Source organism: Melozone crissalis, unplaced genomic scaffold, assembly GCF_028551555.1.
Source record: "Melozone crissalis strain CALT ecotype California unplaced genomic scaffold, PUWL_Pcris_2 ptg000014l_1, whole genome shotgun sequence".
Classification (NCBI taxonomy): domain Eukaryota; kingdom Metazoa; phylum Chordata; class Aves; order Passeriformes; family Passerellidae; genus Melozone; species Melozone crissalis.
In genome coordinates, this window is record NW_026535792.1 from 13,279,963 (window position 1) to 13,303,127 (window position 23,165).

At 39.9% G+C, this 23,165-nt stretch overlaps 1 protein-coding gene across 4 annotated transcripts in view; it reads right to left on the reverse strand.

The window, feature by feature from the left end:
• The window catches only part of ZNF280D (zinc finger protein 280D), a 38,592-nt gene extending 17,186 nt beyond the window's left edge, over positions 1 to 21,406 (reverse strand). For 2 of the 4 annotated variants that reach the window (XR_008482881.1, XM_054272615.1), the window contains exons 1-8: positions 21,253 to 21,406; positions 16,476 to 16,627; positions 12,670 to 12,735; positions 12,193 to 12,563; positions 10,443 to 10,560; positions 4,410 to 4,519; positions 2,591 to 2,817; positions 380 to 537 (exon numbers count right to left, since the gene is read on the reverse strand). Coding sequence is in view for 3 of the 4 variants with exons in the window: in XM_054272615.1 (XP_054128590.1) it covers positions 380 to 537; positions 2,591 to 2,817; positions 4,410 to 4,519; positions 10,443 to 10,560; positions 12,193 to 12,563; positions 12,670 to 12,735; positions 16,476 to 16,620 (1,195 nt within the window). In the remaining variant the exon portion in view is untranslated. Of the gene's footprint in view, positions 1 to 379; positions 538 to 2,590; positions 2,818 to 4,409; positions 4,520 to 10,442; positions 10,561 to 12,192; positions 12,564 to 12,669; positions 12,736 to 16,475; positions 16,628 to 17,702; positions 17,772 to 21,252 lie in introns of those variants that run through there. The other 2 variants (XM_054272616.1, XM_054272617.1) reach the window with 2 other exon arrangements.
• Positions 21,407 to 23,165: the final 1,759 nt, after the last annotated feature.

The window sequence follows — 23,165 nt, forward strand, 5'->3', positions numbered from 1 at the left end:
CATTTCATATATGTGTGTATATATCATTAAAGGTAAAGAAATCGAATGACTATTCTACTCTTTGGAAGACATTCCCTGTACAGTTTCAGAAAGCCAGGAAGGCAAGGGCCTTAAACATGTGGTCTTAAGGTAAAGCTTTCAATTAAAAATAAACAAACAAAAAATGCAAGCAAAAAAACAAAAGGCTTTTTAAAATACTTTTTTGCATATATATATATTGCTCTCAAAAAAAAAAAAGTGCTCTGTTTCTGGTATTTTCATATTAAATCTCAAGATTATTGTACTTGAATAACAATAGATTTATTCTGAAATTACAATCCAGGAAATAAAAGTTAGGAAATTTTCTAAAAATTTTGGCTTAGAGAAGAATTGAACTCACTGGATGACTCGTAAGGCGTGTGCGTACTCTCGATGTGGCACTGCAGCTGGAACGGCGTGGGGAACTGTCGGTAACAGTGCTGGCACGTCGTGTGGCTTTCCCAGCTTTCATTGCTTTGCTTCTCAAGCTCCAAGTGATGTTTCATGTGGTTCATAAACCTTTAAATTATAGTGAACAGGTGCAAAAAACCACATTTGAACATTCCCTATACATATCATATGCAAGATGTACAGGATTCTTTAGAAATTTTACTACGTAAGGACTTCTCAATTAAGAAAAAAAAATAAATAAGTGTTTGCTAAAAACACAGGCAACAAACTTAAAGCTTATAGAAATCTTGACTTTAAGGAACACACATTAAATCTAAAACATGTTCTAAGACTAAATCTATTACACTTCTCATGTTTGCTTAGACAAAATTCTTGCCTTGAAAAATAGGGAAATAAGTAAAGACAACAAGAACACATCAACTGTTCTCACTTTATTCACCACCAGCAATCTCAAAGCCCCATTCTGAAACACGTGTAACTTTCACTGTGCTGAAAACTATTAAGTAGCAAGAATGTATCTGCAATTTGGACATGACAGCTTTATGCGGCAGGAGTTCCAGGAGCGTTCCTTGTCTAAAGCATTTATGCCTGACCTTGAGTTATGAAGGACAGTTATCAAAAGTGCCACTGTGCAGCCAACATTAAAAGAGTGGGAGAAACTGGTATGGTACTATTTAAGTTACCAGCTTTTCCTCATTAATCTGCCTATCTGTCTGAAGCCTACTTTTCTGGCTTCAGAACCTTTTCTGGCTGAGAAGTCCAGGCACCCATGACAGCATCACTGTTACTGGTGGAGCAGCACAAGGACAGGTTACCTGCAAACCCACTACAGTTCAACTTCCAAAACTCCTGTTTGGAATGCACTTTATTTCAGTACAGCCGGAAGAATTATTAAACGTAAGTCACACTACAAAAGGAATGCAGGCCTTGGAACTGGAAAAAACAAATGAGCAAGGAGCATAGTCTCTTGAGTTCAAGCTCATACTATCATGCAGTTGCTTAAAAAACAGCAACAAGAAAACCAGAAAAAGCCAACTGAGACTCTCCAGTTTTCTAAGCAGACAAAAGAAATAGACACTATTACTGCATAATGCCTTAACAGAAAATTATTGCAATGGTGTGTCCAACCACAAATCTTTTAAAGAAAGCAGGAGATTACCATATTGAATCACTTTCTGCTTTTCTGAACTGAAGTCAAAAAGTTATACTTTAATTAGGATGGTAAGACATACTTATTTTGTCCACTATACATAAAGGTGCAAAATAGACCCTGGAATAAAAATTTTGAAGTTATAGAACTATGGAATAAAGCCACAAAGTTACAGTCAAAATTAATATGGTTAAAGTCAATGCTACAGAAATAAAAAAAAAGCTCATACATTTTTAATTACTTGCTGTGGAACACATAGGGGCACCACAGCACCAATTGCTTACAATATAATGCTGAGTATAAAATAGTGCCTATTTAATGATTAATAGCAAATGTCATTGTTTTAATCACAGAAAACTTGTTTTTTTCAATAATATGTGTCTAATGTTAGCATAAACCTGCTCACTTTAACTTGCAGACTGTGCCCTTTGAAACAATAGTCCATTTTTCAATTTTACATTCTGCTACTTCAGCTTCCCTTGAAGAGTGCATGTAAAAAAGTTCAGTGACCTTAACTTCCAAAGGAACGATGACACAAACTTGTCTACCTACTAAAACAGCTTACTGGGGTTTTATCAGCATTTGGAAGTAAAATTACTCCAACAAAATAACAGATGTTACATAAGTGAACTACTGACTATTATTAGTCATTGTGCATCCCTAAAGGGAATTAACACTCACATCTACCAATACTGCCATCAATCCAGATGGCAAACTGTAAAATTCTTTGTGTTGCCCTTTCTAACCCCAAAGTCCTACAACTGCTCTTATCAAAACTCTATGTTTACGTTAGACACCACTAAAATTCATACTCTAATCTGTAAAAAGTTCTAAGTTATGGTCATACATGCAAGGCAAAAATTAATTCAATTTGTTTAGTCACCCAATATTATCAGTTTTCAGTACAAAAGGAACTCTAATCCAGAAACACAAAATTTTTATACACAAGACTACTATGGACTGTGAGTGATTAACAAATAATTAAGGAAACAAATAATTAAGTTCAAATACCTTATGTTATTTTTAAGAACTTTGAGACAACTGATGCATTTAAATGTTGTATGAGTCTTCTGCTCCTGTTGTACCTGCTGGAGGTCACCTTCATCCTTCCCATAATAAAAGTCATTAACTAACATAATCAGCTTTCCTTTCTCAGATTCCATGGTCCTGTTTGTGCTCACACATTCTGTTTTGACCACTTCCGAGAAAAAGTTATTTACCATATCTGGACAGCAATACTGGGTGCAAACAGGGAGAAGAGACACAGAAACAAAGGTATCAGTCTCACAAACTGCATCAATGAAACAGCATTTTAAAAACTGAAGGCACTAATAAGAGATGCAAAGTTTAATTCTCTGACACACTGAGCTTAGTAATATTCAATTTTGAACAGTGTTTAACTAGTGCTTAAGTAATAAAACACTATATATTATAAAACTGAAGAAAATTCTCATAGGTTCATGTAATATAAATTTAATCAAGAAAACAACACTAGTTTTGCCTTATTCTTGCAAAATATTCTGTTTCATTTACATTTAATAAAATGAAAGAAAAAAGCAACTTTCATGCAAGTATTTTGCTGACAAGCATAAGTTTATTGAGAACTTAACGGGAAGTTTTGTCCTTTATTTCTTAGGGTGAATGTATGTTGAAACCTTCAAAAGTTCTTTCCAGCATTGCTAAAAAATTCAGAATTCTGACTCACATAATAGACATTGTTCAAGCTTCTTTATGTTGAAGTATACATAAAGAATGCTTAGCCCAGAAGCCATTTCATGAAACTTATCACTTAAAAAGTACAGCACACTTCATAAAGAAGGTGCTACCAAGTTTCCAACAAAAGTAGGATGTTTCAGAGGACAAAGTTTTCTCCTGCTAAATAACGGTTCTTACCATGCAGGACTACTTTCCGTAAGCCTACTAGTAAGGAGCAATTTCCTGCTGTGGAACTGTAACTCAGTATCCTAAGTAAACACACTTCTTCAATGGTTCCTTCATTCAGCTGATGTACTCAGTGCAAAAGCTATTCTGTACAAATAATGATTAGAAAAAGTTAAAACCCTTGGGGTTTTTTCCACTGCTATCTGTGTTTCTTAATTATGTTTCAGAACCGAAGGAGACAGCAATTACAGGGTATTGTAACCCTGTAAATCAGAACCATCTGTGAGAACAGTAACTCAGATCCTCACAAATTTGTCTTATACAGTCGCTGATATTCCTTTTTGTTTTGGATATTCATGCTGTATACAGACTGCAAAGCCATTTCTCTGTCCCTAAAATGAAATACATATGCCCAAGAATTGGGAGGATCTTTGCAAAATGATAAATATTTTCCAGGAAACAATGTTTCCAGAAATAGTAGTAAGTAGTTTCACAATCAAATTAAGTGATGCTCAGTTTCTGAGTTTTGTTTACTGCAGTGTTTGAGTATGAACTACAAATGAAATTCTTCCCCACAGCTTAAAAACTTTTATCTATTAAGTATCAAGTATTTTTATTTTGCTGTACCAAGTGATACATCAAGATTAAACAGTAAGTTTGCATTGTCATCTTTTTGTCAGCTGCAATCTTATACAGATGTGGGTCACCTGGCTGCCTATTCTCATAGGCACCTTTAGAACATTGGAAACATGAGGCAAAAAGTAGCAAGACTTGGAAAAGTGGCAAGCTCCTGTCTTGCTCTCCATGACTGCAAGACTTTGAGCATTTGGCTCTGGTTGATAGCAGGCAGAAGCCAAACTAGCTTCCTATCAAACCATGGCACTCTTCCCTAACCAAAGAGAAGCCCACAAAGTTTGTTCTAATGCTTACCAGCCCCAAAAGAATTTACCTTCATGTGATTTTTTAGAGGATCCATAAGATTGAAATGTATATTACACTTTGGACAAGCCCGTGGAAAAGGTCCTCCATTTTTAATGGTGCTGGATGCAGCATTTGACCCTGTAAAATTTAAAACAGATAAAGACTCAGAATTCACAAGCAGAATACTCAATTTAGCAGTAATGGCAGTATTCTAGTAAAATATGCTATTTCAAATGAAAACTACTACCATCAATGAAGATGTAGTAACCATAAGAAAGGCTTTAAAAGCATCTTTTACTATTCTTCCTTTTTCCCAAACTGACTTGGAGTTTGCTCTGTTTGACATAGACTGATAAACAGATTTTACAAAATCTTATCAACAAACAAGGAAAAAAACACATGAAGAGATGAAGGCAGCACAACAGGGAGAAAGCATTTCATACCAGCCCACCCCATCCTGGATAGGATGGATTTTGGATGAGTTTTTTCCACAAACTTTTCAAATGAACAAATAAAGCCTGTTTTCTGCCACAACCTGATCATCATCTCAACAGGGTAGAGATAAAACCCTATTGGTTTGGACAGGAATTTCACCATTTGGTTCTCAATGATGATGCTACTTGTCTCTGGAGATTTGTTGGAATCTTGGCTTATTCAAATGCATTATTTCTGTTAAGCAAAGGTGCCTTTGGAGAATCTAGAGAATAAATCCTCTAAATTAATAATTACTCCTAGTAATTAAGGAAATAATGCTTCTTTTATCAACATAAATGATTAATACCTTTGGAGCAGAAGAGATATTAAAGCTTTGCATTAGTTTAAGCTTTAATGAATAAACTAAGCTTTGAGTTTTCTACAAACTGTCAAAAAACATCAGAGCAAGAGCTACTTTTCCAGATGAAATTCTCTTGCATTCTCAAGTAATTCACAGATTTGAAGGAGTCCATACTAAGTAAGTTGTTTGGAAGCTAAACACAGGAAACAACATCTTAACAGCAGAGTCAACTGTTTGCTGCCAGGACTATGAAAAGACGTAATAAAAACAACAACAAATACAAGGGAATGAAAAGGTGTATGAATTAAGAAATGAACATGCAATAGTGTTTTACATTTTTACATCACAACAGTCCTGCCTACACCATAAATAAACAGTAATTTTCCTTAAGATGACAGTTTTGCTAAGAACCATTGCTAAGCAGAAAGTCCTTCACATGAGTGGATGGCCATGTAAAAGATGTACCACAAACAGTGCTGCAAGTCTTCACTCTTACAGTTGGTAAAACATTTTGACACATCACAGCTAAGTGCAAACTGAGCTGAAAAAAGCCACTTCTGCAGCACAACCTTGTGCTCTGCAGTGCTTCAGTGCTGGATTCTGTGACAGATTAGAAATTGCTATGCCAGCATGGGATGGCTTAGAGACAAACTCAGCAAAATAAGCTTCTCAGTGAATATGATCTACTTCTTTTTTTACTGAATTTAGCAAGATCCTTCAGTTATCTTTTTTTATTATAGGCTGCAGCACAATATCTATTTCACCTGAAAGAGGGTGCAGGAAATTTTTTTGTGGAAATGTTCCTGTTATAGCCATGTCCTTCTGGTAGCTGGGAAGAGCAAACAAGCTCTAAATAATAAATGCAAAAACCACAAATCTGAAATTATCCCAAACCATCATTTTAACATTATAGGAAAGAGGATGTCTTGGAAATGTCTCAAAAGTCAAGAATAAATCCTGGCCTATTGCAATCACTGGAAAGCACCTTTTGGCTCAGGACAAAAATGCACCTAATAGTTAATACTCTGAAACAGCCAGACCAGCTCTCTTCTTGAAGGGAAGGAAAAATCTTTCCAACAACATCATTTCATTGTTTCTTTGAAATAGACCTTCTCCTCTCCCACTACTACTTCAACCTATATCAGAAACACTGCCGGAAAAAAAAAAAAGGGGAAAAACTGCAAAACACACTTTGTGACAATTAGTCAAAGTACAGAATCACAAAATAATTTCGGATGGACTTTTGGAGGTGGTTTTCTGCAACTTCCCAGTCAAAGCAAGTGTAATCTTATGCTCAGAGGATAAGAGTTCAGTCCACTTCTGATTATCTCCAAGGATAGGGATTCCAAAATCTAATCTGTTACTGCCTTGCTTGGCATTGCTAAAATGATTTTTTCCTTCATCTAATCAGAATTAGTTCATAAATTCAGCAGTCAAAGAATTAAGTCAAGAATTCTTTCAATCCTGATTTTCTTGTTGGTTGTGTTTTGAAGTTTCAACCCCCTACTGCCTTCTTTGACATAGAAAATCAACTAAGAGAATGAGGTCAGGGGCATTTATTTTTATCATCTGTCTCTGAATGACTAATTACTGCTCTACAGAACTCAAACCTACCTACTAAACAATAAAGGTCTAAAATTTGAATAGGTAATAACCGCAGGTGAATTAATTTGTAAAGGTATATAAACCCTTGCATAGAATAGTTATTTTTATTTTACAGCACAAGAACAGTTACTTGCACTGCCTTAAGAGCATTAAAAACACTGACCAACTGAAACACTACAGATGTTTTAGCTTTTTCCATGACACAGAGGCAGAACTGCCAGCTAGATCATTCCAACTTCCTACTGTTCCATTTTGTGCCTGTACAACTGGCTTCAAACTGTTCTTATGCTGTAAAGAAAAAAACTGTTGGACAGTTACTGTAGGTGAAATAGCCAAGTTGCTTCCAGCACCAACCTTAATAAGCTTGGCCTGTTTTGGAGCTACACTGTCACCTTCAGAAGCTGCAGGAGGCTTAGATACAAAACCACTCTCATTTAGACTTAGAGTACTTTAAAGAACTTCAGTTTTTTCCCATAGTAATTAGAACACATTAGTGATGACTGCAATTTAGAGTCCACACAAAGCAGCATTTTCCTAAACTAATATGCCATACTGAAGTTAAGAAAATATCCAACTCAGACTGCAGGCCCAGGCCAGTGAGGCAGGAAAGGGTAAATGCAAGAGATCAGACCCACCTCCGACCCCAGTAAGTCATACTGTGGCCACCTGAATTCATTTGGCCTACTTTTCACATCTTGACCCACTCTAATGTGAGACAAGGTGAGTTCACAGTAATGCAGCCAAGAAACCAGCTGGTTTCTGCAGTGCCTGCTATCTGGAACAAGCTCTGTGCTTCTGATGGAAGACACCTCTCCTTTCTTTCTGCTTCTGTGTTAATGCTGGTTTAGTTTCTCATATAACTCTGTAAAGTTTGCATGCAAAATGGAGATAGTGTTGTAACTTCTAATGACCAACCACAGCACATCTATCTGCTCTCTTCTTCTGAAAGAACATTACACATGTCCTTAGGGTTTGCAGTATTTCTTCTGAAGAAAATCAGTAAAAATGAACAAACAAAAAAAAACCCCAAAAAACAAACAAAACAGAAAAACCCATAACAAAACAAAAAACAAACAAAAAACCACAAAGGAAAAACCAAAACAAAAACCACCACTAACAACAAAACCTAACAAATCCACAAAAAACTAAACCTAAAAGCCCCACCAAAAAAAAAAAACCAAAACAACCCACAACAAAAAAAATCCACCAACAACTTTGAATTTGGGAGGTTCAGTGGCTGATTAACATGCCCATAAACACTCAGCTCCATCTGGTCAGAAACCCATGTTTCTGTCACTGTAAGATGACCCTGGATGATATGAACTCAATCCAGAGATCAGTCCTCAAGTAGACCTGAAAGACACAGCTATAAACCAAGGAGTCTGAAGTGCCAGCACAGGTCTTTAAACCTCTCACAGTGACACACTGCAAAGATTCTTAAGACTATAATAAAATATGTCGAAGGCTTCAGTTCTGGACAATGATCTAAGCTAAGGACATTCTGGTGTATCCCTACAATGACAGAGCTGCTCCAATGATTTCTCAGGGTGTAACAAGAAGCTCAACAAGTAGAGATACTTTATGTCACAAACAATTATTCACACATCTGAGAAGAAACAAAACAGCTCTCTGGCACCCATATTTCTGTTTACTCAGTGGGAACTATCTAAACTTGGCCAACAGTGTGGAGAATCTCCCCATTCAATGCACACAGGCAGACTCCCAGTAGGTAATGCTGATGAACACCTTGGAGAATTTGCCACACTGTGCCTCAAACATGGGAAAACGTAATTCACACGATATACAGATACTTAAACATCCAAACATTCTCCTTTGTAGTACACCTTTACCTCTTTTTGATATAAATATATTAAGCTCAAATGTCTCGCTCTATGCATTGTTTGCCTAAGGTTCATCCATTCACAAAATGATCAGGTTATTAATTAGATGCTACTCCTCCCTGGGGGGTTTAATTGACTTACACGCGCAGTTTGGTACATGAGCTGCTCACATGGACACAAGTCCTGCTCAGCAAAGGCTTCCATAGAGCTGGCATGGCCTTAGCACTTATCTGTATCAACTGAGGCTATTGGAGCATCCCACCACCAACCACAGCAGCAACTGCTGCTGCTGGAATGAAACTTTGTGTAACTCTGCAATGAGGGCTAGGGAAATGACACAAGGTCTGACTGAGGTTACAAGGATCTCCAGTGAAGTATTTTATTTTACTGCAGAGAACCCTATTTGGAAACAAGGACTATTTCAATGTTAAAAATACTGTTCAAAACTCCAATTTTAAAAGCTTAACACATCTGTGATAAAAATTTTGAAGACTCTTTTACATACTTATAAAGGTGAGTAGTCCTGTCTATATAACTCTGACTAGTAAATTCTCTTTCAGAAGAACTATAATAATACACAGGTTTGCATTTTAGTTCTTTTGTTTGTTCATGTAAAAAAAACAGGCCTATTTTGAAAGCTAATCACACCACCTCCAAGTATTATTTAATATCTTGCTGGTACAAATCAGATTGACACCTCTTTATCATGAAAGTGCCTCTCTCAGCTGGAGTATGGACACCAGAATTCCCTGAATTAACCATATTCCAGGCTAGTTTGTCTGAGTCTCTACACAGCAGGTCACAGGGACTCCAAGTACTCAGGACAGCAGGGAAAAGCAGTAGCCAAACAATTATTTTTTGGTCACTTTGTGCTATTAATGAACACTTCAGTAGCCATTACCCAGGAGCTGGCTGTGCTCATACACACAATATTCCTGTGTACCACATCCATGATGGCAAAGAAGGAGCAAAGTACACTGGCTGCAGCCCCACCTTGCTGGCAGGTTTCTGAACCCACCACACCACTGAAAACACCTCAGTGCTGCTCTGTGCATCTGTGCTGGCTGGGCCTGATTTTATAAATGATGGAAAAGACATGCTAGAATAAAAGCACCAAAAGTACTGTGATACCAGAATAGGCACATGAAAGGCAAATTGCTTCAGGCCTCTTAGAGCAGTGTCCTGCACCAACACCTCCCTTAATCTGGAGCTGTGGATTCATGGATGCAGTCCAGTCAACTCCACATGACAGATCTTTGGGTCACAGCAGCTTCTTGTTCCTCCAAGAGAGTGGAGTTTAAAAAAAAGGGTTTTGTTGTCAAATTACATACTCTCTCCCTTCCCCTCCTTTCCAGGAATCATCCTTTTGATCCCATCTACTCCAACTCTTGCATATAGCAGTCAGAAAACCAAGATCATCATTACAGGAAATCCATCCAGACTCAGTTCTTCAGGTGCTGTTCACAGCCCCTCTGTTGCTAACAGTCTTTTCCTATTCCCATGGGCCAAAGAGTGATGAGTGTACTGAAAACAAACCTTCACCTGTCAATAAAGACAACAGTGGATCTGACAATGCTTTTTCCCATCTAAATGAGCACTATAGGAAGACATCAGTTGATTTTATAGTCAGCCTAATGCACTGAAAAGCAAAGTCTGACAACACAAGACTCCAAAGTTTATTTCATTAACCATTATATAGTGTTATGTACAGGGGGAAGAAAAAAAGTAGTTATACTATATTCTAGAAATGCTATTTAAAGTTATAACCCACAGATCTGCACTAGAGTTTAATGACATTAGGTTGGTTGTTTCTCTTATCAACTACTACAGTTATACTCACCTGTTACAGTCACAGCTGGCCCAGTCTGGTACTGTGGAACTCCCGAGTTCTGTCTCACACCAAACAGAATACCAGATGTGTTATCTGGTGCATCTGGTGCAGAATCCATAATATAATCCTGATATTTTCAAGAGGGAAAAGAAGTTTGAGGTTTAATATTTTCTTTTACTTGCAGGCTTCAAAGGGTTAATTTTAAAAACATATGATTGCTTAAAAAAATACTCAGCTGAAAATCAACTTCAGTATAATCTCCCCAAATAGTTTCTTTTGACATTTTAATAAGGCTGCAATTCTCATCAGTGCTTGCTAGTCTTTATAGCTGTGTATGCAGAATAGTAAAAACAATTGTAAGACCTGGGAAAGACCATTTAATGAAACACCACTAATCTGCTTGAATTACTAATTGTAAAGGCTTTTGTTCCAAAAAGTCTGATGATTGTTTTAAATTATACTTGGGTTTTTCAAAAAACCCAAATACTTTCTTCCTTCAACCTAAACTCAGGCATTTGCCTGTTACTCCTGCCTAACATCTTACTGCATTTCAAAAGATCAAAAACCAGAACTCAAAAGTAGTACAAACTTGTAGCAAGTAGAAGCTTCCCAAAGCAACAGTAAGGTAGAAATGGAAAAGAATTATTTAAACTCTGAAATAATTCAAATGGTTACACTTCATCAAGCTGTATTACAAAACAAAAAATTTACTAAAGTAAAGCAATCTTCCTAAAATAAAAAAAATCAACAAATTTTAAAAACCATCCAATACACATACAGAGATCTTGTCATCAGTGAATTTGAGAGACAAAGGCCAAGATACATTTTGCTGGGGAAAAAAATGAAAACGTTCATAAAGTGATTCCCATTCACAATTGTGCTACTTATTTGAAAGCATCCCTGTGCAAGTTACCACATCATTAACTACCACCATGTAAACCAAACTTAATGGAAAGAAATCTAAAGGAGCACAAGTACATAAACAGGTATCATAATCTGGTTTAGGACTCCTAAATACCAGAACAAAAAGGAAGATGCTGCTCCTCCCTGCCTTTTTGCTGTACATCTCCTTAAATGAAGACCTTCAGGACCTTAATAAAGAGCCACTCTTTCTTCTGGTGAGTCACCTAATCCACTCTAACCAAGTTAAAGATAGAAGTTCAGGAGTAGCTGAGGAAATAGTTACTGAATTTCTGTGCTGTATTTGCTATGAGTAACAGCTACATGAGCTGCAGTCACAATAGGGAAGGTGTCACTGTAGGCACAACAGTTTCAGAAGAGCCAGTAAAGGACAGCAAAGCACCTCAGCCTGCAGGCCACAGCTCAAGCACAACTAATGCTCAGGGGATAAACCTGTGGCAAACTCTTGAGCGCAGAGCCTGGGCACATCATTCACATTTGAAATGTGACCAATACAACAGCTACATACAAACACTGCATCTCTTACTGGTCTGTTGTTTCTTTGGTTTTAATGTCCTGCCAATATTTTAATTTTCAACAAGATCATAGTTTGGGTATTTTGATGGCATGGACACATCTCCCCAGTATATACTAAACATATCCAGCAAGTAAAAAAATAAAAAAAGACAAACTTCAACAAACAGCAGAAGCTTTAAGAGACCACAGAATCTGCTCTGGGTATCCCAGATAAGGATACATTACTTTCTAAAGCATGTCAGTCTAACCTGGAATAGACAGAACTGATTAATTTATTCAGAAGTAATCATACCTTTTACATTATAAATGAATAAAGATTTACCTGGTTGAGTATTACAGGCTGTGCTGTTGCAGGAGTCTCTGGCCTGGATACAGGCTGAGCCACTACAGGAACTGTAATACTTCTTGATACTGGCTGTGTCGTCACTGGAATGGTTACAGCTCTGCTAACGGGCTGTGCTATTCCAGAACTTGACCCAGGCACCTGCTGTGTTGACAAACATCCAGCAAGTGGTCTCTGCAGTGTTTGTGAAGTCGCTGAAACATTCACTGCTCCAGCCAATGGCTGAAGTGCCACCGAGCCGGCGGCAAGTCTGGGCACAGCCTGAAAGACGGATGGGGCAGGCGCGGCGCCGGGGCTGGAGGCGGGCGGCTCGTAATGCTGGCTCTCAGACTTGAATGTAGTGACTGCACCTGTGGCAAAGGATTCCAAAGTGAGCTTTGTGTAATTCTGCAGTCAAATGTTTCATAAGTGTTGTGGATTTTTTTTTGTAATTACCATATTAGGACAATAAAGTACCTCTACTGGGTGCACCATTCTGTATCCCCCTTCGTGGTGAGCTGAGGTTGACTCTGTTCAATATATCTGTCAAAAGTTACATTTATCTTAATTGCAAATAAATTAATAGCTTCATTGCTTTTGAAATTTAAAAGCTGCATTTATATACACTAATTATGCCAATCAGAATTTGGCTTATAAATTAAAATATTATTTCTAAAACAAAAACCTGGCAAAACCAAGTGTCATTTGTACAAATTATGATGTGTTCTTCCACTCCTCTTTGGCTAAGCTTGTTCATTTAACAATCTCAATGTTTATTCTCTTGGAGACAGGTTAACACACAGGAAGAATACAAACAACAACAAAAAAAGGACATGGCATTAACATTTCAATTTGCTGATTATAGTGCATTCATCTCCATCTCCTTCTCACATATACCTAACGTTTTCCAAATACAAGGAAGCATTTTCTCTAAACCAGTAATGATATCATTTGCTTCTGTATAAGCAAAGTACAGCACTTACAAAGTGGATTTTAGACTTCAGGATATCTGTTTTCCAATGTGAAAGGAAAATCAACAGATGAGCAACTAAAGGAGTCGTATTACAATTGCATTACAAGAGCACTGATTTTCTTACATATCCTACATGGTAGTCTGTGTCCAGAGTTCTAGCTCAGCAAGAGCGCATGCAATTTCTTAAATTACATTTACTCCCTAACTAATACCACTCATATTCCCCGACTTTTATGTCTCAGTCTGGGATTTCTGAAAATTTAAGAAAGTTACAAAAATATTCATCAAATCAAAATATTCTTCTACTCCCAGATTCTCAGTTCCATTAGTGTTGCTGACAAGTTGCTTGTTCTGACCTGTGAAAATATGCATACGAAATTAGATTGATTCTCTAATGTCTAAACCACAAGGCTTGAAGTAACTTCTGAAACCGGGGTCAAATGACATCAGGTTCACAACCAATAGATCTCAGAGTATCCACATATTGTGTTTAATAACTTTAAGGCTATTTCCACCAACAATGGCTCACTAGTATACACTTTACCAGTTGATAAATATATCTAATAGCAGTAGAGCTCAAAACACCACAGCTTTCAACACGCTACCTGCATTTAGATCATACTGATAAAAAAGCAGCTGCAATCAACATATTCAAGCAGGTTTACCTTTTAAGATATGACAAAATTTGGTGTTGCAATACTAATACTATTTTTACTTCAACATAACAGTAACTGCAAACCAGGATTAAATTATTTTGGTATTTATCTGAATACATACATTTTGCAAGTGTTAACAAATCTATACCTCATACATGAATTCCAGAGTGAAATTAAACTAAAGCATCATCTATCTACAAAAGAAAAACTTTTATAAAAGTTATGTCTTACAAAGCATAGCCAAGACATCTGATGTGCACACATTCTAAATTACAAAGGTAGATTTTATTGCTTTTAAAAAAAACATTTCAGAAAGCCAGTTAATTGAAATTATAAACTACATTTACGTGACTCAATTGATTCATCACAGACTTGATGTGCACTTTCCCCTCTTCCACCAAAGTGGTACTTGTCCCGTTAAGGTAAAACAGCACTGAAGCACAAGCATGCTGACATGCAGAGTAACATTTTAAAACAGTAACAAATTACAGGTTTGTATCATTGTGAAACATGAAGCAAGAAAACAAGCAGTAACTGTAGGAAAAATGAGCAGTTGCAGAAAAAGGTAAAGGAAACAAAGTGTGAACTACTTTTCATCCCAGCCAAAACAATCCTCCAGTACATCAGAAGGGACACCTGATACTACACAGCTGTCTGACAGCAGGTCAAAGTTGGGGTATTTACTATTTCCTTCAAGCTTTCCACACAGTCTGTACGAAAACTAACTGTACTGTCAGGAAAAGGCTAAGAAAATGCAATGCACTGTAGAAACCACACCCTTCAGAAAAATTAAGACCCATATGTGAGTTTCTATTTGTCATCAATTTTTCATCTGATCAGGTGCAAATTAAACAGTGATAAGCAAAGCTGAGCTCACGGTATCTTGCCTATCACCAATAACAAACTGAAGCCTGACTAGTGCCAGGTAGTACTACTTACAAGCCAGAGAAGAACTGAGGTCATTCTTCCATAGCTGTTTTTGATAGTGAAGTAGAAGATTAAAAAGAGAAAAGTTGAGGAAAAGGAAGGAAAAAAGATAAAGTAATAAGTTATATCATAAGTGATTTTATTTGTGTCAGGACCGAGTATGGACAGCACTAGAATAAGAAGCAACCATTTTAAGTCTCCATCTTTCACCAAAGTTCTTTAAGTTCACAAAATCATATCAAAATTATAGTTTCCATCTGTATTTCTATCCTTTCACTACAAAAAAACTTGGAGGCTATAACAATCAAACTTGGCACGTTTGTTGTTCCAACGCAAGCCAGTGTCTTAATAGTTGTTGTGTGCCATGACCTACTGCCAATGACCAACAGCAATCCAGAGGTCTCTAGACCTTCCAGAAAACAGAGGATTTTTCAGACATTCTATATTTCTAACTGCAGAAAACTCAAGAATAATTTTTAAACAGTCTTCAAATTTTTCAGTGTGTCCAGAGTATTTTTAAAATATTCACTCTTAAAAAAATATTTTCTGGTGAGAGTACTAGTGAGATTCTGTATTCTTCTCATACTTAAAATTTTTTTTCACTTCTTTAACCTTGTGTAAGAAGCCTTAAACTTGCTATCCTAGTGAGCAAAAAAGCAATAGATGCAAGATGAAAGTATTGTGAACTAAAATGACTGAACAGCTAGTAACAGCTCTGAAATCCAGGCAGCAGAGTGTGACAAACAGCCTCATGGAACATTCTGTCTGGAGATCCTTTACTGCACATTATACACCTTCAGAAAACTACTATGGAACTCTTAGCTACAAGCATTAGTAGAGATAAGGCAGAAACTGTGAGGAGTAAACCTCACCAGGCCAAGTCCTGGGTATGTGACTGCTAGGGAGACCTTGGGTCACAGCTCTCAAAAATTGACTACAAAATGGATACACAAAAAAAAGTTTCATTACTAAAGTTAATTAAAATACAAGAAAAAAAGTTATTCTTTACTTACCTGCCAAACCCCAAGCATAGGACAAACACGGAATTCTGAAACATCTCCTGTCATCACAACCACCTAACCTTACTCCCTGCACTACCTGCATTTAGGAGAAAACTAAGGAAGTTGATGAAAAAACTCTATTTCACAAAGGATGGATAAATTTATCAATAAAAATCTTGTACTACACAGACAGGCTTTCAGTATTTTCATATTAGTCACTTTCCAGATTATGCTTTTATTATAGACACTGAAGACAGTTATCTTAGTTTTGTCAGAATGATGTTCACCAACATATGAAATGAGAGGTGGAGGAAAAAAAAGGAGTGTAACAGGAAGACTTAAATTCATGCACATTCTTTTAGGAAGGAGACACTCCCAAATACATAACTAAATTTTAACTATACTATGTAAGCAATTGCATGCATTATTTCAGCACTGTATATAGGGGCTTTTAAACTCTGTCACTAATGCTAAAACCTTCAAATGTCCTTATTCTGACCTCAGAGATTTAAGCTTAGAAGTAACCAGAGCTGTGCATAACCTGGGACAGGTTTAATTTAAGACAGAATTTCTCAAGAATTCTGGTTTTCAGTAAGACAGAGACATACAGCTTTAAGGTGTGGAATGTCTTAAATCATTCTATTAAGGATTCTATACTTCCAAACTAAGTTTAACTTTCTATACTTTCAAAGTTCTGTTTTAAGTGATGGAAAAGTGTTGTCTTACATGTAGTGGCTGGCTTTGAGCTGGAGATTTCCCCAACAAAGATTGGCTCATCATCATCGTCTTCATCATCCTCTTCCACTTCTCTCACTCTCTTTTGCCAGGGTTCTAGCTCCTCTTCTTCACATTCCATAAATAATTCTGCCATCTTGAGACTAGACAGTAAAAAAAAAAAAAACACAAAAAACACACACACCAAAACATTCAGTACTTTGATGCAATACTTCACTGCTCAATAAGGAATACTGCACTTGCCAATAATTCCCATAGAATGGTCTCCCTCCCTCCATGCTCTTTACAGATTGAACATGATCTGACACAGGAGATCTTCAAAGATTGATCCACATCACCATTCTGACAATGACTTGGATGCTCATCTTTGCTATTATAGAGAAAAGACCAAAGATATCCTCCACAGAATTTAAGCTATTTTTGTGTAAAACACCAGGGACTATCAAAGGAAGCCTCCGACACCACAGTGAAATGTATCTTTTAAAAAATTCCAGGTAAGTGATTCACAAGAAACATGAAGTGCATTCTACAAGGCACATAAATGAGTTAGTGAAATGGTGATTACAACTTCATTCTCTTTGCATATTAAAAAGCCCAACACAAACAAAATAAAACCCCACCCAAACTCACAGCATCCCAAATTTTCTAAGATTTTGCCAAGGCTTCCCATAAGGTCACATTTTCTTTAAACCCCAACAAAACCTACACAAAATTCCCAAAAAATCCACAAAACAGCATCAACAAGAACAAGCAAACCACCTATCAAAAACAATTTAAACAAAAAAAAAAAAAAAAAAACTCCACAACAGCAAAATCCCCAAGTTGTACCTACAATGCATTGCATACCACTTCCATGACCAATTAAGACATGATAAAAATTTTGCATAGATCTCATTAGATGTGAAGTCCCTCATGCCTGTAGATGTTTTCTTGCATTAAAAAAGTAATGTATAAAACTAGTCATGAAAAATCTGTACTTTTTGGAATTAACCAAATTTACATCAGCATCTCATCACAATTGAATTTATTTGTTTTTTAAATAAACAGAGATGGCCAATAAAGTTTTCTTCTTTTAACATAACCTTGAATGTATTTCTGAACAATAATATAAGTAAGAAATGTTGCTATTTCTTTATATGGAGTACCAATAATCTAATAAAACTGCAGAAATAATTAGTCTGTAACAGCTTATCAGGGGAGCAGACAAGCATCCTCTACTTGTATGAGAATGGGGCTGCTGGTGTTACCACATGTTAAGATCTGAGATGAAATAAAGAACAGAAATGCCCTAAGGGTGACTTTTTGATCCTTGTATCTCCAAACTGCCCTGTTTCTGCTGGATTTACACCTTTGGCCAGTGCCAGACCCACTACACAAAGCTCAACTCCTCCTTTGCTTCCTCCATCAGCTGAGAGTGCTGAAGTCAGACATGGTGCTAGGAAAGAGAACAGGACACTAAACTAAATTATTGTTTGGAGGAAAAGGTAGATTCTGAAGTGAATTTCCACTTGACAGAGACAACACAGGCCACATGCCAGGTCCTGGAAAGAGAATCAAGCCTAACTCTAAAACTTTTTCTTCTCTGTAGGACATTCTTTAGAACATTTTTTTTATAACACTGAGGCAAAGTTTAATAGGCTTTAAGGCAAAATAAATTACTATTTCAGAGGCTTATTTTACAGAACAGACAACATAAATGATCAGTGTTTTCATTTTAAGAATTTAGTATTACTTGACCTCAGGGGAAAAAAGGAATAAATTATAAAATGTGCTCAGAGGATGCAATGCAATTCATACTAAAAACACAAAATAGGCACAAGCAATGATATATGTTAGCAGAATGTTAACCAGATACATGTAGTAACCTCACCTACACTGTAACACAGCCAATTTTTTCCTTAAATACAGTTTTAATGAATTTGATAACACAGCCATGGGCTTTTAGAAAGTGACACCAACTGCTGATACCTCTTATGGATATTTCATTTTATGCATCAGGATACACACATTAAGATACTCTTAAAGGTGACTCAAAATACAGAGCATCTTTTAAAAGGCAAGTATCATGATTAATTTCACATCTTTTCACTAATTTTTTTTTTTGCAATGTCATAATTTGAAGCCAAGCTTTCACTGACTTCTCTTTCCTGGGAAGAAAGCTGGCCTAATGAGTTCCTGCCCTGTCCTCAGCTGTGCCAGCCCAACTTTGCACAGAACTATGGTGTGAAGCAGAGCAGGTTAAAAATAACCTGGCCTAGTAACAGTTTTATCAGCACAATTGAGAGGTCAAAAATCTGTAGCCTGAACAATCAAAAGTGCAGCAAGGGGTAATTGATTGGATTAGAGGAGATGTACAGGAACAGCTCCTGCAAGTGGTCTCCATTACCAAAGGAAACCTCTACATCCATGTTTAGAGTACAAACAGCTTCCAAAGTTTAGCTTGTTTAACTACATTAACACACAAAATGTATTCTAGGAATCCTGTTAGCAGTGCTCTCAAAGACAAAACCAACTGTGAATCCTTCCCCCACTCTGCTTAAATATTTCCCAGTGGTGGTACAGACATCAGTGTAAAAAAAGCAAACCTACTGACAATAGACTTTATCTTCCTCATGTTTGAATGTGCATAAGCATATACTCACGTTTATACACACATTTCCTTAAAGGTGCTCCATGGAATCGAGAGGTGCATACTTGTGTATGCATAGACACAAAGTGTTGAAAATGGTGTTGTGAGGTAAAGCACCAAAATTGTGAACAACCTCTTAAAAACACTTTAAAAATAACATTACCAACTATATCAAGATATTGCTTAAAAAAGCAACTGCCCATCTAAAACTAAGCATGGCTATGGAAGTTCATTAGGCAGGCACAAATAACAAACAACCTGCAAAAACACAAGCCCTGGAACACTACTATAGTTACTAGGAAAGGGATGAACTAAAACCCTCATACAGGATAGATTACAAAATGAGAGCTCATTACCCTAAACAGCAATAAATAACTGTTTTAAAAGCACTATTTTAGCCATCTTTATCATGGCAGTTAGGTTTAAAAATACCTAACTTTATTAAAAGCCAGCTGTATTTATAACCTCTTTTTCTTTGAAGTTAGGACTTAAAAAGCACTCGCATAGAAACAACAAAAAAAATCTAACTTGAGTAAATGTATCAAGAGTGTAACAGCTGTAGTGAAAATAGCAGAATGATGGGTAGAAGAGCACCATAAGGATGGACAGAAATTGGCACTATAGAAAATCACAGTAGATATAGCCACATTAAGACTCAAGAGTAACTGAAAATCCCATAACCACTTCAAATGGGAATTTGTCTGTTCCACTGTTAAGCTCAAGTGAGCCCTTCAATACTCCAAACTTCCTTGGATTAGCCTAAAGTCAAATAATTAAAATGAAATTAGTAGTGAGCTCAAAGAGTGAGGACATTTACACTAACCAGAAATATGTCAGACTAGCCTTGTCACCTTTTCATAATAGAATCACAGAATATTCTGAGTTCGAAGGGTTCCACAAGGACCACACTGTCCAACTCTTAGTCCTGCACATGACATCCCTAACAATCCCACCACGTGTCTGTGAGCATTGACAAAACTCTTCTGGAACTGGAAGGTTTGGTGGTCCAACCACTTCCCTGAGGAGCCTCTTCCAGTACCCAACCGCTCTCTGGGTGAAGAATCTTTTTCCAATATCCAACCTAAATCTCCCCTCACACATTTAAACCATTCCCTCGGGTCCTGTCACTGGTCACCACAGAGATCAGTGTCTGTCCCTCCTCTTCCCCTAATGAGGACCGACCGCCATGAGGGCTCCCCTCAGTCTCCTCTTCTCTAGATCAAGTGATCTCAGCCACTCCTCTTATGGCTAAATTATAATTTTTCCCCACTTTAATAGCTGCATTTCAGATGTCCAGAGAAGTTACCTTACTTACAACACAGATCACACAATGGACTACATGATGTATTTCTCAGATAACGCCCCATACAGGCACATAACTTTCCACCACGTTAGTTGATGAAGGGTGCCACAATCCAGAGCTCCACCAGGACTGGGAACAACTGGATTATAATTGAGGGCTGCATTTGTATAGTAGCAAAGAAACAATGATCAAGCTAAAAGTGCATCTGAAAATTGTAAAAAAACCAAAACATAAACCCACTTCCCTAAAACACAAACCTCAGGAGCCAACGCTGCCCTCTGTGCCATGAGAAGGCACAAGCTCCGCCTAGGGAAGGGCAATATCGGCGGTGCCAGCCCGCCAGCAGCTCACGCCGCCGAGCCGCGGTGGTACCAGGCCGCGGCAGCAGCCGAACAGGAGTCGCTGCAGCCGGACCGCCCCGCGCCCGCGACCGCCGGCACTCGGCTCGAGCCCGGGGCTCCGGTCTGGGGAGGCCCGCACGGCAGAACCGCGGCGGGCGGGAAGGAGGCCGAGCTGAGCCGCGCCGCCAGCGCCGCTCGTGCTGTTAACGCCCGGGGCCCTTGGAGGGCCCCACGCGGCCGAGCGCGGGCGGAGCGAGCCCTGCCCGGGCCGCCCTCGAGGGCAGAACCGGCCGGTGCCAGCGGGGCCCGCGGGCGGCTCGCGGGGCCCCTCACAGCGCGGGGGCCCCGCTCGGGGACGCCAGGCCACGCTCCGACCTAAGATGGCGCCGGTCTCGCCGGCGACAATCCCCCCGCGTCCGTCCCCTCCGAGCGCCGCTCCCGCCGCCCGGGGAGCGCGGCAGGGCGGGCCGGGGGCATGGAGCGGGCTGACCTTACCGTGCTTCCTATCCGTAGGGGCCGCGGCGGGACAGCCACTCCCTGCCGCCTGGGCCGGCGGAGGATGGGGCAGCGCCGGCTGAAGCGCCTCGCTCACCTCACCGGGGCGCGGCGCCACCTCAGCGCGGCCGCCGCCGAGGGAACGCGGGCAGGAGGCGGGGGCGGCCGCGGCCCCGCGCGCTGCCTGACGGGAACCGCGGGTCGGACACATCGCGGTACCCGCGATCGGGGCGGGGCCGGGGCGGGGCCTGCGCCATGTGCTGGGCCTCACACCCCGAATGGCACCGCCGCCATGTGCCGGGCCTCACAGTCCGGTATAACACAACACCGCCTGGAATCACAGCCTGGTATAACACCGCCGCCATGTGCCGCGCCTCACGGTCCCGCTAGCAGGAGCTGCTGCTGGTGTTGGGCCTCATGACCCGGTCTGCACTGCTGTGGTAGGCTATGCCTCATGCCCAGCAGGCCCAGTCCAGCCTCTCACTGCCTGCTGTCTGCTTTGGTGAGGGCACACGGGGCCAGTGCCATGCTCTCGGGGAAACCAGCCATTATCAACAGAGGCTGGGGACTGAACAGATCGAGAGCAGCCCTGCCAAGAAGGTCTTGGAAATGCTGGTGGACTCAAGGCCTAACATGAGCCATCAATGCTCACTTAAAGCCCAGAAAGGCAAACGTGGCCTAGGCCGCATCCAAAGCAGTGAGAGCAGCATTGAGAGGAACAGGATTCTGCCCCTGCACTGTGGTGAGGCTCCACCTCCAGAACTGCCTCTCTTCCTGGGGTCCCAGCACAGGAAGGACATTGACCTGTTTGAGCAAGTACAGAGGAGGCCACCAAATTGATCAGAGGTATGGAGACCTCTCCTATAAGGAATGGCTTTAGAGATTTGAGATTGTTCAGCCTGGAAAAAACAAGATTTTCATAGTAACCTAATTCCAACCTTTCAGTAGGTGAAGGGAGCTTCCAGGAAAGTTGACGCAAACTATATTTACCCCGAGCATGCAGTGACAGGGCCAAGGGGAATGGGTTCAAATTGAAAGAGAGTAGGTTTGGATTGGATATTGAGGAAAACATTCTTTACTGTGAGGGTGGTGAAGCTCTGGAACAGGTTGCCCAGGGAAATTGTGGCTGTCCCATCCCTGGACATTCAAGGCCAGATTGGATGGGGCTCTGAGCAACTTGGTCTCATTTTACATGTCCCTGCTCACAGCAGGAGGTTTGGAACTAGATGATCTCTAAGATCTCTTCCAACCCAAATCATTCTAAGATTGTGTGCTCCACTACCTAGGAACCACTCTGGCTGTCATATTTGCACCCCTTGAGCTGGGACCGAAGCCCCTTCGCAGCTGTACCTCCCACACTGACACAGACCAGATTTCCTTACCAGCTTACAGGTTTTACATAGAATGCCTTAAAATAATTCAATCGTGGTATAGTAACTAAGTAATAAAATAGCAGCTCGAGCAGGGTACCTCTTAGGAGGGACCCCCGACTTTTATACCCTCACAGTATAAGGGTTTGAAATTCTGGGCTCATTGGCTCCTGCCCCGCCTGTGTGTGTCCCTCACCTGTGTCTCCGAGCCCTTTGTTGTGCAAAGGGTCAGCAGTTCACGGCTTCCTGCCGGAGCTCTCCCGCGAGCTGAGCCCGCAGCTCCAACTGCAGCTGCCCCCGGGGCCGCCAGCCCTGAACGGGCTCTTCAAAAGCGCGTCCCGGTCCTGGTCCCGGTCCCGGGCGGGCCCAGGGCCCAGCACGGTTCCCCTCAGCGGCTCCGCGGGCGCAGTTCCCGCTGGCTGAGCCGCGGGGCAGCCCGGGGCGGCGGGCAGGCCTTTCCCTGCGGGACAGCCAGCAGCGGGAACCCCCCACAGCCCCGGGGCCCAACAAAGCCGGGGACAGCTGTGCCCGGAGCTGACATCG